Source organism: Dermacentor silvarum, chromosome 1 (genome assembly GCF_013339745.2).
Source record: "Dermacentor silvarum isolate Dsil-2018 chromosome 1, BIME_Dsil_1.4, whole genome shotgun sequence".
Taxonomy (NCBI): domain Eukaryota; kingdom Metazoa; phylum Arthropoda; class Arachnida; order Ixodida; family Ixodidae; genus Dermacentor; species Dermacentor silvarum.
In genome coordinates, this window is record NC_051154.1 from 107,186,813 (window position 1) to 107,200,435 (window position 13,623).

General features: G+C 44.5%; 1 protein-coding gene across 1 annotated transcript in view; it reads right to left on the reverse strand.

Annotated features, from left to right (window-relative positions):
* LOC119453723 (AP-1 complex subunit gamma-1-like) overlaps positions 1 to 13,623 on the reverse strand; it is a 112,483-nt gene that overhangs the window by 78,972 nt on the left and 19,888 nt on the right. Inside the window, exons 4-5 of the mRNA XM_049666668.1 lie at positions 9,513 to 9,779; positions 1,071 to 1,167 (exon numbers count right to left, since the gene is read on the reverse strand). Coding sequence (XP_049522625.1) covers positions 1,071 to 1,167; positions 9,513 to 9,779 — 364 coding nt within the window. The remainder of the gene's footprint in view (positions 1 to 1,070; positions 1,168 to 9,512; positions 9,780 to 13,623) is intronic.

Consider the following 13,623-nt stretch of genomic DNA (forward strand, 5'->3'; position numbering starts at 1 on the left):
CCTCGCTCGTTGACCGCGGAAACGAACTGTCAAAACGCTGGAGACGAAGCGCGCCTTCGTGCTAGCATGCCTCTCGCTTCAACGCGGCGAGAACACGGCGCGCGGCGGACTTTACCAGTCGCAGATTGCTTTCAAGATAGGGCCAAGCCTGATCGTATCGCCGGAGTGGATCGTCGCAGATTACGTCCTGCTTCGGGCCACTGAAACCGTTCCGCATTGCTTTGCTGGCGAAAATCCTCTCCTGTTGGCGCCAGTCCCGCTCGCAAGTTTCGGATTCTCCGAACGCCCGTGATGCGGCCCGATTTCCGTCCGTCTCCGCACAGATGATCACTTTCCTTTTAAACGCGGCATCATGATGAACTCGGTACTTCATGCTTATAGATAGAGCAGACGCTGAGAACGTGAAGACAGACGGTAGACTATTGCCTAAGCACGTGTACTGCAGCACACGAAGGAAGCTTCCGCATGCTACGGTAGCTAGGCACAACGCGCGTGCGAGGCGGCCATTTTGAAATGCCGACGCAGAATTAGGGTCGTGTTGAAAGTGCGCGTTAGATTGGAGTAAATACAGTATTCGTTTAGAAAGCGGCACTATAGTGGCATCGCCCATTTGGTGCCATTACGATAACGCCACACCGCGCGCCGATGCTGCACCATACCGATACTACCGATACGACGCAGGTCAAAATGGCGACGTCGCTCGTGTACTTCAGCTGGCTACTGGCGCGGCTAGTAGTGGCTGCGATACTGACTTTTCAAGATGGCGCTAACTATGCACCATATTTATCAGTTTCAGTTAAAAACTGGCGCGTTTTTTAAAATCCTCGAATCTAAGCCGACCCTAGAGTTTCGTATGTGATTACTTGAAAAAAACTATCGGCCTAGATTCGAATAAATACGGTATGTACCAGAATTCTGCTTACACTGTAAACTTACTTGCATTCCACTGTACAATTACCAGTGCAAGTGATTTATAGTAAATTATGCTCCAAACTATAGACAGCTTATAATGCCAAGATGTGTCACTAAGACAAAGGAATATCGCATAAAGAACAAATAAAGGCACTCACCATGGTTCTTCTCAGTGAGGAGCGACCGTGTCGCTGGAATAAACATTTCCATCAACTCTGGAACCTTTCTAATAATCCTGAAGGCACTCAAGGCGGCCTGGAAGCGTAACAAAAAAAAATTTACTATAAGAAAAGGAAGTGAACATGTGCAGCAATATGCAACAGTGACTGAAGTTGCAAGTTTAAGAGTGAGCAGCCATTATTTTGTTCTTACTTAGATTGGTAGTTTGCCCAAATAATACCATCACCAAGTAATAATATATATACTATTTGCATAGCCTCCAATGCGTGTTTTGAGCTCCAAAATGGAGCAAAAGGCCACAAAAGTGAGGCGAAAGCCTTATATCTCATCGTTCAGTCGACCTTCAATGTCCTTGAGCGAAAACCGTGTCGTCGAAGCCAAATCTTACACGATGACGACTTGGTGTAGTATTTCACTTACTACACCAACCCGGCATTATGTCTTACCTACTATATGCAAATGCTCACGCAACAATTCTGACGGTTGTTGGGTCAAGCAAGCAACGCTCGCGTAAAAATTTTGATGGTGCACGGGTCACCGTCATTATCATGTCAGTTAAGATGGAGTTAATTCAGACACTCGAACTCATGACATTCATTGGGAGTCGAACCCTCGAGCTTATGTGGGAGTCGAACCCCCCACTTTTGGCGTTCAGGTGAAGTTAATTAGGCACAGTTAATTATTATAGTTATTTAGGGCACCCGAACCCACGGCCTTTGATAGGAGTCGCAACCTCGACCTTTGGTGTTACTAAGGGCGCGGTTAATTAAGACACAGTTAATTAGGGTAGCATCAATTAAGGCACTCGAACCCGCGACCTTTAGTGAGTAAAAACAATAAGAAGTAACAATGCATTCGGATGAGAATGTCGAGTAATTTAATTAATGTCTCTTGAGCGCGCAGGCGTTCGCCTTCACCAGCGTTAAAGGCCCCGTGTCACAGAAAATCCGGCGTCGGCGTAGGTGTAGGCGCCAGCATCCGCGGCTGAGAAAATAATCCCAAGCCACCCCGACCACGCAGGCCCTCCGCATGGCGCAGAGGCGTTAGTGAACAAAGTAAATTCTTAAAAATAAAATCCACCTAAAAATCGTAAAGTACAACTTAACCACAACCTACAGACATGATAGCGTCGGATTGTAGTTTGAATTTGCGAGAAAATATAATTCTGTTACAAGTAAACTCAAACACACAACCCTTTTCCAGCATTTCTACCATACAACAGTGGCGCGCCTATGTAGGTTACTTGCAAAAACACCATCCAGATGGCGCTCGCCTCCTCGGCAAGTCAAATTGGAACTAATACCCCTGACACACGGGCAAAAGTAAAGTCCTTTGCAGGAAACCCCTTTTGTTACTCTGAAGGACCCTTTGGAGAAAGGAGTTGTGCCGATGACACACGGCAGTGCACTAACTTCTTTAGGTGGTTCCTCAAATGAACGCCGAAAAAAAAAAAAAGTGCTGCTTGTTAAAGCAGCAAGAGAGAAAACATTTACAAGAAGCTGCGCATGTAGATTACACTTAGTGATTGTAGAACCTAAAAAAATTTTTCCCATTTTTGATGGCTTATAATGCGCATATTTGGAATTTAACATGGCGGCGCTAGCGACGTGGTGCGGGCATTTGAGAGTATAGAGTAAATCTTCACTGTTCGACAAATCGCATTACCCGCTAAAATTTAAAACATTTTCCAAAATAAAACCAATACTTACAGGGCACCTTAGTTATGTAACAGGTTTTCTTCTATTGGGCCAGTATTTTGTAGCGATGCCTTTCTGGTAATAATGCCTTTTCGCGCTTATCGCGCTTTGTCAGTGGCCAGAGCAACGGTCCGCTGGCGTTATCAACGGGATCACCCGGCCGTGAGCGGTGGATGATAAGACTAGTCTAGAATCAGTCGTAAGGCATCGCTACAAAATCGCGGCCCAAGATGAGTTGTGCACCCTGTATGCGAGAGTACACCTTTACGCTTGAAAAGTAGATGCCCGATCTTCTTTCCCGCAAAGGAACTTTGCCGGGAAGGAGATACTCCTTTGTTGTGTGTCACTGCGCTTGAACGCCTTTCCAGTAGATGTCCCCTTACCTAAAGGACTTACTAAAGGACTAAAGAGTGCCCGTGTGTCAGGGGTATTAGCCTGCCTAATGCATTTTGGACACACGCGTGCCTGGAAAAATGTATTCCCAGCAATGCATTTGTGTTCAAAAGTGAAGCCGACTTTAAGGGGATTGGTGTAAGCTTGGTCTTTGTAAGGTGGTTTTCCAACGTTGTGTGTTGCAGTGAAGCCTACCCAAAAAGAAAAATGCGATGCGAACGGGGCCCGATAACGCTATTGCATTCCACTCTTAACTGGGATACAGTGCGGTACATTGAATCCGCGTTTATTTTTTTTACGAAAAAAAAAAAAAAGTAGAGGGCCCCTAAACCACCTCAGATATTTTTTTAACATTTCAAGCAAACGCGCGCATCGAGTTCAGAATGGCGTCATGATCAACGATGCCAAACGCTGGAGCGCTACAGGCCGCGGGTGCGCCACAAAATATTTAAAAAAACAATGCCGTCCTCCTCTCCTGGCCTTTCCGGTAACCCCAGCGGTCGTCACGATGTCACCAGGGTGCATCTGGTGATGTCAACCGGGTCGACGATGTCGATTGGTCGAGCAAGGACCTACGACTTCCGGTTAGTCTGCTAGCAGGTACACGCGCTCCCTGCTCTTCCTCGCCGTGTTGCTCGCTTGTGCGCGCTTGCGAATAGCCCGCAACGCAAGTGCAAAATCGCTCGCATTATAACACAGTTGTGCTTAGCGGTCTGATTAGCTGCGCGAACAGAGCGCGACAGTGTTGGCCTTTCTAGATGTGCGCGCAACACAGGGTCCATAGTAGCCCGCTTCGCATGAATGAGCATGGGCCGGCATGGCTACAACAGCGTGTAGCCGAGAAGCGCTGAGTCGCGGCTAAGGCCCTTCCACGTTACCGGCATGTTAACTCGCCACACGCCGTTTGCCATTCGCGGGCCGCCGCTCGACAGCGGCTTTGCTTGCAAACGGCGAGATTTCCTTGCCGTAGAGAGCATGAGACCAGGACTCAATTGTGCAGCAGCCTCACCGCCGCAGATCGCTCGACGGCACCGATATCATTGCTAGGCCTTTTCCGGTTCTCTTCAAAGCTAAAGCGGACGGTGCTTCAGAATAAATTACCGACGCTCATGAGCCGCAATATTTTCTTATCGTTGTTGTCGCTCTTCACAATAATTGTACACAAAGAAGAAAAATACGCTGATATTGGGAGCGCCGTCCGCTGCGATGCGAGCACAGCCGAACCGGTCGTCTCCCGTCGGTAGCCGTGCGCTGCAGCTGAGCTCGACAAATATTGGAGCACTCATTCATGGTAAACGTTTGACAGCGGATATTGTTTTTCATAAAATGTACAATTTATGCATTGCTTTATCTCGCGGAAATAATTTTGCTTGGAACAGAAGCTGCAGCTGATGTTTTCGTAGCCGGCGGCGGAGGCAGCGCAGCTTTGCGCATCGTCAATTGGCCCGTCGATCGTGCAGCGGGTGGTGCGCTGGCCGAACTGCCGTATACTTTGGACACCTTTCGCGCGGCAGACGTTCTACGGCACTAGGGGTCGGTTCGCCGTCGGTATATTTGCCGCTAGTGCGGACGTGCCTTACCTGGAAGTGGAGAGTGTTTTGAGAAGCGCGTTGGGGTCGAGGAATGTCACGTGACATTTAGAGGAGCACTCGGCGAGGAGGAGAGACCAGCCGACGAGGAGAGTAGCGAAGGAAAGAGCAAAACGAGAGGGGGCCGTGTTTCGATCATCAAACGCGTGTAACTCCGCTATTACGGCACCATTTCGAAAAATTCTTGCGGCTACGTGTTTGTTGTAGACTTGTGCACAACTGCAACACCACAACTAAATTTCAACCTCTGGGTGGTTTAGGGGCCCTTTAAAGGCGAAGCTTAAGCATCCTCTAATTTTTTCCTGTTTTCTACTGAACTATGGAACAATCCTGCCTTTTGCAAATTATTGCATTAAAGCAACTAGCCTCATTCTCTGCTAGTACGCTTTCAGATTAGTCTTTTTGGATAGATTACTGTGTATTTCAACTGGCTAATGCAACAGTGTTCTTATGGCATTTTCTAATGTTGTACACATTATGTTACATTTTCTGTAATCATCCCTGCTATCTTTTGAAATAAAGAAGTATTTGTAATAATAAAGATAATAATAATAATAATAATAATAATAATAATAATAATAATAATAATAATAATAATAATAATAATATATTCTTCACATTTTCCATAAAAAATGTTTCAGGGTCATTTTAAGCCTACCTTAAACCCGATTTCCAGTCAAGGTGTCCAGCATGCCTTCAAATCTGTGTACAGAGCAGTTTTACACATACCAAATGCAAGGAAGGCTGCGCTTTTTATACACTTACACTATGAGCTTGCAAGCAAGTGAAATATGAAGTGGATAGTGGCTTTCAAGACAGGAACTTGTCCAAGATAACAGTCTTTAACTGTGCTGTAGCCCAGTGATGACAACGCTAGCAGCATGTTAGTGCACATGACAATATGCATTGTAAATTGAAAAGCAGAATTCACTGTATGACTGTTTCTTCCAACCAAGTGCTAAACTATTCGCAGGTACCACAACCTTGGCACACACCTGCAAAGGTCATGATACATATTTTCTAACCGCAAACAAATATAACAAGATTATGCAAATAGTTAGTGAACCATTAAAAGTTAATAGAGAGGTCTGAAATCTCCACATGGGCACATCAAATTTTGGAAAGTCACAGCACTACAGTGGCTCTTAATGTTAACATTTTCCTTTTCTTTGATGTACATTTTGGATGTGTACAGCGCACAATCAGCTGCAGCCACCACTGCCCCACTACTGCTGCTACATATGATGCATGAAGTCTACAGTGCAGTACGTCACTTGGCCAACGTCTATAGCTGATACTACTGACCCCGAAATACAAAAGGCATTCTGACAAAATTGAAAAATCACAGGCTTGGCAGTAACCTACTGCATGTGTGTAAAATGCTGCAACTACCAGTCATTAGTGCTGTAAGTCCAAGCGATCTTCCATAAGTGGTAATGATATAAGTGACAAGCGATCTTCCATAAGTGGTAGTGATATAAGTGATTAAGTCTGAAAGCACAGGTATCCAGGGCACGAAGTGACTTTTCTGGGTCCAATAGGTCACTAAGACATACACAGCCGAGCATGCAGTCAGCCTGTCAACATTTGACTATATAGCTGCTCATAACGGATGCCGTTTTATGGGAAACAAAATCAGTAGAAACAGAAAAATTCACGGCTTGCTGTAAGCATTTTGCCAGGACAATGTCAAGCTTACTACTATTTATGAATAAAGGTATGCTATATAAGTAATGTTGCAAGTTTTGTTTTATTCAATTTTTATGAATTTTATGAATTCTTGTATGTTTCGTTTTCAGATGCATGCTGTGTCCATTGGTGCAACAGCAAAAATAGGATTTGGAGCAATTTTCGGAGCAGGAAAACCTTGCTTTTGGAACAGGAAAATCCAAATTTGAAGCAGGTTACGGGGAAAAAAAAAAAACACCGTTTTGGAGCACTAAATCCCAAATTTGGAGCAGCTTCACAACGAACACTTACTCATAAAAGGCCATAAAATTTACCACGCATAATAAACACCCCCCCCAACTTTGCATTCGATTTCTGGGGGGAAAAAAAGTGCGTTCATTACCCAAGTATGTACGGCAAGTCACATTAGCAGCGTAGGTGAGGGCAGGGGCGCAATCAGAGAGTGTTGTTTGGAGCGCGCGTTCAGTTCCGCCGTGCACGGTTGACCTAGGCCACGCCCGGCGAAATTGAACGCACGCTCCGAACAACAGGCCTCGATCGCGCCCCAGCAGTGCACTGCACGCAACTTTTTCCGCCAAACACGTGGAAAGTACATACGCATTTCTTCACGAGTGGTTCCCTTTCGGTCTTTTTTCTGAGGATATGTCGAGACGTTCCAGCGGTAGTCTAAACATGCAGCGACTGTTTGACAATCTTTTGGCGTTTCGGCGGTGTACAGCGAAAATCGGCACTGTTTCATAACCACGGTGCCTGTTGCCGCATGGCACCGAACCCTTGCTAGTTTTGAGCATTGTGTCGCCTACAAAGCTCACGCAGTCAGTGCCGGGTCGCTTGCTGTACCGTACAAGCGAGTTTCCCATGGAGTATTCGTAGCCGCTCCGCTCGTGACCGCGTACACAGATACAGCGAGTCAACGCGGCAATGGCGAACTGCTTTCGTTACTGCAAGCAACGTGCACTCTGCGTCTCTGCGAGATTTTACTGCATGTATAACACGGCGCCCACCACCAAACAAGGCCAACATCTTGTCTGGGCACTCCAGTTTGGATCTCGTCTGCGCTACTGGTACTGTAATGGCGTGTCAAGCTGCAAGTTGCCAATGCGGCCTTTATTTCCCGCTAAAACTGGCGTAACCGAGAAATTTCGCGGCCGGTCGGGCGTTTTGGCGCAGCGTGGTGCTATTTCAACATGTATCGCAGTTTTGCCGCAGCTCAGCGCAAAAATACGAAATTGTATAAAATTGCGCAATTGGCGCAGCTGTTGCACCCCTGTGTGTCACAAAAAATTATGGAGATGGATGTGTTTGTACATAACCGCTTGCAGTTTCTTAGATTCACAACTATTACAGTGGAACCTCATTACAACAAAGTTGCATCATACATTAAAATACCGTCATTAAAGCTGATATTCATTATATGTATATATCCATGATATGCTAATATAACCAAGTAACATCTTAGATTTGCTTCGCTATATCCAATAATTTCTTTTATCTGTGACTGTTTACATCAAGGTTCTTGGCTATGGAGATTACTTGGCTAAAAACTTCATGCAACAAAAATTTTTAAGAATGCTTGCACCTGGCTTACGTAGGAACACGAGCAAGATTTCTAAAAATTGTTTCCACCAATTTTGTCTTCTAAGCCATTGCATCTTCAAGAAATGATGCAGTCATTGCATCATTCATTACAATGTTTGTTTTTATGTATTTGTACCAACTACATGGACCACTCGGTAATGATTTAGAACTGAGAGAATGAATGTGCTCTTTTGGCAAAAGTTAAGTATTAGAATTCGGTGCTAAGTCAAAATTTTCACTAATATTACTCTCTAATTCAGATTTTATTCCAGATATTTCTCTGATAGCATGGAGCTTCTTTCCACTATTAAAGCTAGTGGGACGTTTTTGTGAATTCTGTGCCATTCTCACGGATACCGCAAAAACTAGAATGTAGGTCGTTAAAAAAAATGAAATTTGTGGGAAGTGCCCCCCCTTCCCTTATATAGAGGTCGTTTTCAATTATTGCTCAGCCACTATGGGACAAGAAAAATGAAACATAAGAACATCTTTTAGAGGGGAGAGGGATAGCGTGCATTGTCCAAAAGCTTTGCCATAGCACATGCCTTTTCAGGGATACATACCGTATAGACTTGTATAAAGGCAACACCCAGGTAAGGGGTGCACCCCCTACTTGGCAGCCCGAAATTTGGAAAAAAATTTTCTTCGGAGAAGCAATTGCGTTCAGTGCCAAGATGCCGCGCGTGTGCGCATTGGCTAATTTTCATGCACTGAGTACTTTCGCATGCCGCTACTAGATGGCGAGAGCTGTGCATTGACCTCTGATGCAGTGGTACATCCGGGGATTGGGGGTGCGTTGGCACCATTTTGACCAAAAGGTTCGGTCCCATGTAAGGTCTGCACCTCGTCAAAATTGTGAAAAGTGCAGCCCTTACACAAGTCTATACGGTATGCTCTTTATTAATGAGGATTTACTTTTACATGCAGCACCCTAGCAGTAGCAAACTTGGCACAGCAAATAATGAAAAGCGACACACTGTTTTTATATAACAGTGATCTTTTTCAGCAACTTTGTTGTTGCCGATTTTGCCTGCTTCAGGAACTTGTCTGTTATAAACTTGTTCAAAGCAAGTACCCCTCTTGCATCCTATCACCATCGGAAGACTTTTGACGGAAGGTTCGGAGACCAACAAAAGAAACTTTTTTATGAACTAATTTTTTTTTTTTTTGTAAAGCTTCCCATGGAGCACATTCGCAACATTCGTAAAATCATAAATGTCTCCAAATTCATCAACTTGAAAAAAAATTCAGGAGAGCTAGCAGGTATGCATTCATCCTTGAAAGAATTACAACTACTATAATCAAACACATTTCCAGTTCTAACAAGCTCGTACACACAAGAAAATTTTGTTTGCTAAAGTAAAACAAATTTTTAACTAAGATTATTTTAATCTTTTTTTTTTCTCACAGTGCTCACTGAAATGTAAGTCTAATTAAAAATTCCACAGTGAACAATGAATAAAGAGGTAGTTACCTTCTTGCGAATGTAGGCGTTTGACGTTTTTAGGAGACGTTCCACCTCCCCGGCCAAGTCCCGGCTCATCTCTGGAGAGCAGATAGAACCCAAAGCAGTAAGCGCCAGGCCAACCACAAACTGAGTCTGACTGCCCAGGTCATTCTTTAGCGAATTGGTGATGAGCAGATGTACATCCTGCCGCTCATCCAAGAGAAGCATCGCTCCCAGGTAGCCAATACGCTTGTCCGTGAAACGTGATGATGCTATCAACTTCAGGCACTCCAACTGCATAACGAAGTGGCAGAAATTACACCCAGGTGGTGGAAAGCAAAACGCACGCTCCTTCACATTTAACCTCTTCAGTGTTGGGTTTTTTTATAAGTGACGAACCCCCGTGTCAGTTTTTTTTTTTCTGATGTTATAAAACAAACATAATAGTTTAATTTTAGTTATGCAGAAGACAAAAAATGCAACGGATAATGGCAAATGCACTCTTAGTATTATGGTCCTCACATCTCCTACCTAACTTCATTTTGATGCGCAAGCTTCTATGAAGCCACCGCCTTGTTAGGGTCAGACTCTGACGCAGTTGAAGTTGCCTCTTCCATGGACAACAAGCTGTCATTTTCCTAGTCCGCGCTTGGCTCGTATTCAGAGTCGGAAGAGCTGCTGCTCCAATCAACAGTTGAAGGTCCCACGCGAGCAGCCATCTCAAAGAAAACACACGACCACGCTCAAGGAAGGAACATTTATGTGTACTCAACCAGACAAAGCAAAAAGAGCAACAGATGAAACAGTAACAGATGAAAGAGATACGACAGAAGGCAAAGCCATCCTGGAGAAAGCAAATCGACGAAAGGAGCACCCTCATCACTAGAAAGGAGCGCGAGACGAGAAAAAAAGCCCATATAAAAGTAAGATAGATGGCAGAAACACAAAAATAGCCTTACGCAATGGTGCGGCTATTTAAACAGAGAATCACCGTCGTAGCGGTGTACAAAGTTCGGGAGCCACCCCTTCCATCTGCGGACACACGCACTCCACATGGCTCAACCACGCTTGGGGTACATGCTGCAGCTCACTAACAAAAACGCAGACTGAGCAAACTAAGAGAGGAGAAAATATGCTTCTAGAAATATACAACAGATGGCGGAACTACCTCGCAGCTCACCAACTTCGTGTCACTGCACACATCCATGTGGACAGAGTGGAGAACATCCAGATACATCAGCAACACTAAAGGGTCAACTAGCTTTAGAATGTATGATTTATTACAGGTTACATTCCCTGCACTCATAGGTCACAAATCATCAAATTGCCTTTCCACATCCAAAAAATTCTTGAAGGGGCCCTGAAACACTTTTCTACCTAATCATAGAATGACCTCACTATTAAAGGATGCCATTTCACTCACTGTTCTTAAAAGCTTGCTCTGAGGATACACCTTTGTATGACACATACACAGTTTAACATCAAAGATTTACCTTTTACGCACAACACACAAGTAGCACTAGAGCAGCCAATTTTAAACAGACTGACAAGCAACACATTGTTGTTAGATTACAGTTACTTCTTCAGCGACTTCGCGGTTGCCGATTTCACTTGCTTCAGGAAATTGTCTGTATAAACCTGCTTGGAGTAAAGCCCCGCCCCACCCCCAGCATCTCGACGAGATGTTGGAGGATGTGCCATCAGATGTTCGGGAACGAATCTCGGTGGCACCAGTGCCCAAAAACATGCACCACGACTACCACGAGCGCCAGACGTACAGCATGAGTCAAATGGTTCGGTAAACAATTCGGAACCGACTCCAGTGCCGTGTACGTCGACGCAGCCAGCTACGATAGGCACTGCCACGTAATCACAACCGTAAACAAGAATTTGCAATTAATCACTAGAGCTTCCCTGCGAACCACCTCGGCTGTGAAGGCAGAAGCCACAGCTATAGCCCTAGCTGTACAGTTTCAGGAGCGTATGGGAGTGTCATCCATAATATCATCGGACTCACAGGAAGTCTGCTGGCTCTTCATGGCCGGTAGAATACCTGCCGCAGCTTTAAGGCTGCTCGAACCGACACCGACCCAACGCCACAGGTTGATTTGGTGCCCGGGCCACGCCGGGCTCTAGGGTAACGAGAGGGCGGGCGTGTTAGCTCGCGAGTTTAGTAACCGAGCAACGCTCTCTGACCCCCGATCGTCGCCCGTTCCAATTCTAGCCAAAGAGATTCTTGCTCACCAGCGTTTCACGCGCCAAAAGTATGGAACACCTCACAAGTCCCTAAGCAGAGAAGAGGCGACTGACCTAAGGAGGATACAGACCGACATATATCCGCATCTGTTAAAATTACATGCCATACATCCAGCGCTTTACCCGGCTAAATGTCCGTGGTGCAGAGGTAGGCCGACACTCTACCACGTTTCGTCGGGATGCACGCGGAAGCCCAGAGACTTGAACTCTAGTTTAGGCAATCATACAATACTTAGTACGGAGCAGTGGGAGGCACAGTCGGACCTGGGAGTGCAACTAGCACTTCTGGATCAAGTCCGGCGGGCGGCGGAGGCCAGTGGAGCCCTGGACAGAGGGCCCCACCCATAAGACTCCTATGACCCATTCTCTTTTTCCTTTTGAATAAAGTCTTTCATTCATTCATTCCGGCTTCATTTCACCACCAGAAGACTTCCAGCAGAAAGTTTGAAGACCGACAGGATAAACTTTTTTGCAAAGAGAACTTATTTTTCGTAGAACTTCATGGAACAGTTGTAAAATCGTAAAACAAGCCCAAATATATAAACTTTATGAAAAATTCAGGAGAGTTGGCAGGTATGCTAGTAACCACAACATGCACTAAAAATTATAGCATCAGCAATTGCAAGCAGCAACGCGGCATGCATGCATCATCATAGCCTTAAGTAACTGCCCCTAAGCATCATGTTTCTATATTTGTACAATGATGGATGGGGGGAAAATCTATGGTTCCACACACAAGTGGCAGATGTACATCAGGACAGTATGGGGAGAGGGTGGTGTTGCAGTTTAGTTACAAGGTGAACTTAAAACCACAGGGCAGCACCAGGAAATCAGCAGTCTAATATTTCTAAAGTTGCAGCAAAATAAAAAGCTAAGAAAGACCCTTTGAACTACCAACTCAATACATCAGAGAAAGGAAATTGTCAGCCACCAACATGCAGAGATTTGCCTGTTGTGCTATAAAATGTCAACAATATGTCACAATGATAATCAAAAATCAAATGCAGAGCCTATTATGTTAAAGAAGGAGCAGCGGCCTTGAAAGTCCTTAGGAATTTTAAGACGCCAGACAATTAAGCGCCTGGCTTCGGACACAAGCAAAGATAGCTGTGTAGACACTAACTGTTGAACATAAGATGACGAGGTTTTTTTTTTTTTGTACTACTAAAGAAATAATTTCAACTGGTGTATTCCATTTGAACATGTGATCTCTGTTTAGATATTGCTAGACAGATACTAAAGCATACCATCCTCGTGAACACAGATTGTTACTGACACTTCGCAGTTTTCATCAAGATAAATTTTAGCTATTAATTTCGAACCTGCAAGATATGCTGAATTACTCAAGCATTCTACAGTTGGATACTCCTTATTTTTCCATCAAGCTACCATTTTAACCTGGAGAAATGTTCGTAGCACACTGCCCCTGTCCTTCTTTGTACAGTGTTCGTACAGGTTTCCAAGGCAAATATTCAAGGATATTCCATGACTTTCCAGGACCTGTCACAGGTTTTTCAAGGACCTAAAGCGGCATCCAAAGTAGGATTTCTTTACTCTAACATTGCCAAAAATGACTAGCTTTATTGCACTTACAATAAGTAAATGTATATCACAATTGTAATAAAAATGTCTAGCCTTGATAACTTCTTAAGATCACAACAGAAAATGAACGCTTACAACAGCAGCTGAGATTTTTCCAGGCTGGGTAAGTTCACCACAAATATTCAAAATATTCAGCATAGGGTTATTTCACTAAAATAAAAAGAAATAAATGTACATCGCAATGATGTTAATAATGTCCAGCCTTGATCACTTTGCAAGCTCACAATACAAAAACAAAGTTCACAAAACACAATGAATGCTCACAACAGCTACTCTGACT